At 51.8% G+C, this 4,452-nt stretch overlaps 1 protein-coding gene across 1 annotated transcript; it reads right to left on the minus strand.

Annotated features, from left to right (window-relative positions):
- Positions 1–1,403: 1,403 nt before the first annotated feature.
- On the minus strand, positions 1,404–2,804 carry LOC124652212 (coniferyl alcohol acyltransferase-like). Its single transcript, XM_047191235.1, has one exon. It carries the CDS (start codon positions 2,802–2,804, stop codon positions 1,404–1,406), a length of 1,401 nt encoding a protein of 466 aa, XP_047047191.1.
- Positions 2,805–4,452: the final 1,648 nt, after the last annotated feature.

The raw sequence follows: 4,452 nt of genomic DNA on the forward strand, positions 1-4,452 counted from the left end.
AGTGCGGGTTCACCATATATACGTGAAACTCGCCATTTCCTTCCGTCTTTCTTGATGATAGTGTCCATATGGTACTGGGACTATGGACGTATCTCCACCTCGATTTCCCTTTTCCAAAGCAAAGCTAAATCACCACTTCTACCTTGGCTTACAACGTATTCTCCATTGGTGAAGCCAAGGCTCCACTTCAGTGTATCCATAGCATGACGGCTCTTCTTTATTTCGCTCACGAACACCAAGCTCGGATTGAAGGACCGAATTAAATCCCTCAGCTAGCCCACTGCTGCAGCCAACCCCAAACCCCGGCAATTCCACACCACGATCTTCATGGTTGCCGACAAGATCGAATCAAGCGGTCTATGAATGGATTTGGAAAGACACGAACTGAATCTCAGGGTGGGGGAGAAGACAAATCGTGATGTAGCAATCAGCAGGGAAAAGACTGGATATTGCGCCCGACAAAAGCGCCGATGTCAGCAGTGGCGACGGTGGCGGCAGCGCCTTCAGCGGTGGAGATATCAGTGGTGAGGCGTTATAAGGGCACTAGTGTTCCAACACTTTCTCAAAACGGGAAGGATGGGCTTGTAGAATTGAGTTTGGATCTGGAGAAAACTGAACTGAATCAAAGGAAGAATTAGAGGAATCGGGCAGCTTGAGATAAACAGGGAAAGATAAGAACGGCATACGACAGTCGCTCGCAAATCGCCAAAAACGCTACCTAGAGCAAGTATGTGAAGAGTTAAGTTACACGAGTGTTTTTCATGTGAGTCAAATGTTACTTCCTCCGTCCACAAAATTATGTAGAAGATTTTCTAAAATTGGATATATCTATATACTAAAGAATATTTGGATACATTGAAATTAAATAAACTTACGACATTCTTTTGTAGACAGAGGTGGTACTTAACTAAATATTGTAAGTTTCAAACCATGTAGTTAAAAAAACATGGAATTTTAATTGGGTGTGACTATTTCTCGGTCGATTGAGAACTAACTTCGTTCTCAGTCAGATTGTCATCAAATCTCAGTTGCAACTAATGTTACAACTGATGACTAGCACGAATCACGAAGCATAACGGTATGAATAATTTTTCTTAGTTTTATCCCCACTTGCAGGTAAAAAATTTCAGTTGCAACTCCACTTGTAACTGAAAAAAATCTAGTTGCAACTCATATACACGAATCACGATGCAATCAAACGGTGTAGAAGTTGACTGAGCACCGATTCAGTTCTCAGTAGCAAATCTCATTTCAATTCTGCAGTTTTTATATTCACGTGTTCAATATCCTTGCAAATCAGATCTAAAAATAGGGTATGAAAGAGCCGCAGAATCTTTGTTTGCGGAGAAGTTATTGCCGATTCGCTGGCATGCCAAACATTGTTCATGCATGTGTCTTGTGAATCAGAGCCGGCTGTGCTGACCCAGGCCGAGATGCTCCGCTGAGAGAGGCTTGAAGATGCGGTGCTTGTCGGAGTCGAATGCGGCGGCGAGCCTCGGCCACACAGACATGCCGATAAGCCAGCCGTTGCCTCCCGGGAGCGCGATGATCCGCATCAGGCCGCAGCATGGCCTCCCGCTGTTCACCGACGTCGGCATCACCAGGGCGGCGTGCCCGAAGCCGAAGTCGGTGTCGAAGTTGAATGACGTGAACGCCGACACGGCCAGTACCGGGCTGCCAAACCCGACGGTGGCCCTCTCGACGTACTTGGCAGCCTTGTGCTCCTCCACCCAGTCCGTCAGCTCTTGGAAGTGCTCGCCCGTAGCCGTCGACTTGATCGACTCACGCACCATTGACGCGACGTCCGGAAGCGGCCGGCGCTGGATCGCATCCACACTTGCCTCCGCCACCGCGAACGTCGTGACGTTGCCGACGTAGTTGCGCATCGCAGCTGCCTCGTACCCCGCCGCCGTGAGACGCCGTCGCCCGTCCACCCACCAGCCCATGCGGCATCTCTCGTCGGACTCGCCCACAACGCCGGCAAAGATCTTCCACAAGTACGCAGACACCGCCTCGAGGCGTGTCGCGCCGCGCTCGCCTGCGGCCGCATCTTCCCGGCTCGCCTGCGCCTGCAGCGTAGCGACGTCCCGCAGGTCGACGTAGTACGTGCGACGGACGAAGGAGCACTCATTCGTGAGAGCGTTGACGAGATGCTCGCTCTCCGACGGCATGAACAGCTCCCCGACCGAAGAGCCGTACGACGGCGTAGCGCGCGGACGGAACACGGAGCGGTCGTGGTTCGGGGTCTCGGTGGCGGGAATCGTCCCAGAGCACACGAGCTGGGACCACGCGTTGGCCACCAGGCACCCCGAATACCCGTCCACGAGCACGTGGTTGCTCCCCCACGCCACGGCGAACCCGCCGCAGGCGAACGACACCAGCTGCACCGACAGCGCGATGTCGGCGCCGTACTGGACGGGGACGCCGGTCCGCGCCAGCGACGCTCCCAGATCACCGTAGTCCAGGCTCGCCAGAGCCACGCCGACCTCGCCGACGACGAGCTCGGCGCCCTGGTTGTTGCAGTGCACCTCCGGGCGCCCTGAGCGTGGGTTGGCGACGATGCGACCGGTCAGGGGGAGGAAGTGGTCGAGCAGGGAAGGCAGCTTGCCCTCGAAGGTTGCAACCACATCGCCGAAGCCGCCGGCGGAGGGCTTGCGATAGGCGCAGAAGAGTGATCCCGGGACACTCCGAGGTAGCAGATCGAGGTTGGAGACGGCGAGGACTTGTGGTGCGACTGTGACAGAGAAGCCGGACGCCTTAACGATGCGCCGGCTTAAGACTCGGACACGGTAATCGTTGGCCATCTCTGGTTTTGTATGATGGTTTACTCTGCATGAGCTTGTTGTAACTATTGTGGGTACTACCACCCATATATACACAAGATTCCTCTGCCTCCAATGTTGCAAAGTCTCCCACCACGTTTCCAGTCGCTTATATTGAGTTATAGTCAACCAACGAAAAGTTGCATCACATGATCAAATCTCCATATTCGGGTGGGCTGGGGCAGGCTGGGCATTTCGTTTTAACGGGAAATTCGGGTCTTTCTTGGAGTAGGGTTTGAGTAATTTAGAAATTGCCACCAAAATTGCATTCTTTTCTTTAGAACAGTCAGGGCATTTCCAACGGGGCGACGTATTTTAGACACAATTTATGTTCGTTTGCGTCGGGCACAGACACAAAAAGTAGTCACATGTCCGCATGCGTCTGCCCTCCTCCAGCGGCAAAGACATATCTTTTGACCGCAACTGCCTTGCCATGTACTTATTAATTAAAGAGTAGAGAGAAAAAATATTTCTTTTGGCTGGCCACCATTGGCCAGCACATGGACATGTCCCGCATTAAAGGAGAGAGAGGACCAGCCAGGCCAAAACGGACGCGCGGACGCCGTCCGCGTACACATTTCTGCTGCATATTTGGTTCACATTTGCGTCAGAACGAACGCCGTGAATATTTTGCGTCTAGCTGCTAGAGCGCGTTTTTTATCCACGCAGATGCAAACGGACTTTGTTGGTCCGTTTACGTCGCCCCATTGGAGATGCTCTAACTCCAAAACAGGTACGAGGAGACAAAAGAACAAGAAGGTCATCTAAAGGCAGGTATGGTTTCCATCTCCGCCCGGTGATGCCACCCCATCTCCGATCTGCTCCAGAATGGTGAGGCAGTTGTTATTGGGTTAATGAGGTAGAAAACAAAATTTCGACCTACATATGAAACCCAAGATATCTATGAAGATGCAAATAGATTAGATCTTTATCTTTACCAACAAAGCCGTAGCGGAGAGAAATGTTAGTGAAGACCATTGATGCAAATTCTCGCGGCTAGGATTATACCTCCTAACCGCAAAAAATATCCCTCCCGTTCGAGGATCGAGGGAATGATCCTCATGTTGGCATCCATGCGTACAGAGACTAGAGGTGGAGTAGCCTTGAGGTGTAGAGAGAGAGCAGCCCTTTCTGCACAAGAGGTGTGTTTGGAGGGCTCTTCCTCCTTTGGCGAAGGGGGGGCGACTTGGTGGGTGGGCTAGACTAGGCTAGCAATTTTATTTTAATCGGAAATTCAGGTTTTTTTTGTAGAGCATCAACTCACGAGCTGGTATGGCGAAGGAGGAGAAAATGAAGGCCATCCCGAGCGGCTATGGTTTCGATCTCCTCTAGCGCTACCACTAGTATGCCCCACCTCTAATGTTATTTCAGGCCTTAGAGGTGTGACGGATCCCAATCTCTTGCCGGTGGGAGGCCTCGTGTCTCTTGTTTTAGGTTTTTCGAGATTCTTCTTCAAAAAGGTGAGGCAGTGGCAACATTCTGAAGTCGAAATAAGGTCCTTCATACTTGACCCTTGTTGTGGTGGCGCGCCTAGCGCCAGTGGAGCGCGTGTGGTTGTGTGCCCGACGAATGTCCTAGGAGCCGGGTGATTTTCGTATTCGCCCGTGTAGTGTCAGGTCAGGTTCTTCCA

This window comes from Lolium rigidum, chromosome 1 (assembly GCF_022539505.1).
Source record: "Lolium rigidum isolate FL_2022 chromosome 1, APGP_CSIRO_Lrig_0.1, whole genome shotgun sequence".
In the NCBI taxonomy this organism is placed as follows: domain Eukaryota; kingdom Viridiplantae; phylum Streptophyta; class Magnoliopsida; order Poales; family Poaceae; genus Lolium; species Lolium rigidum.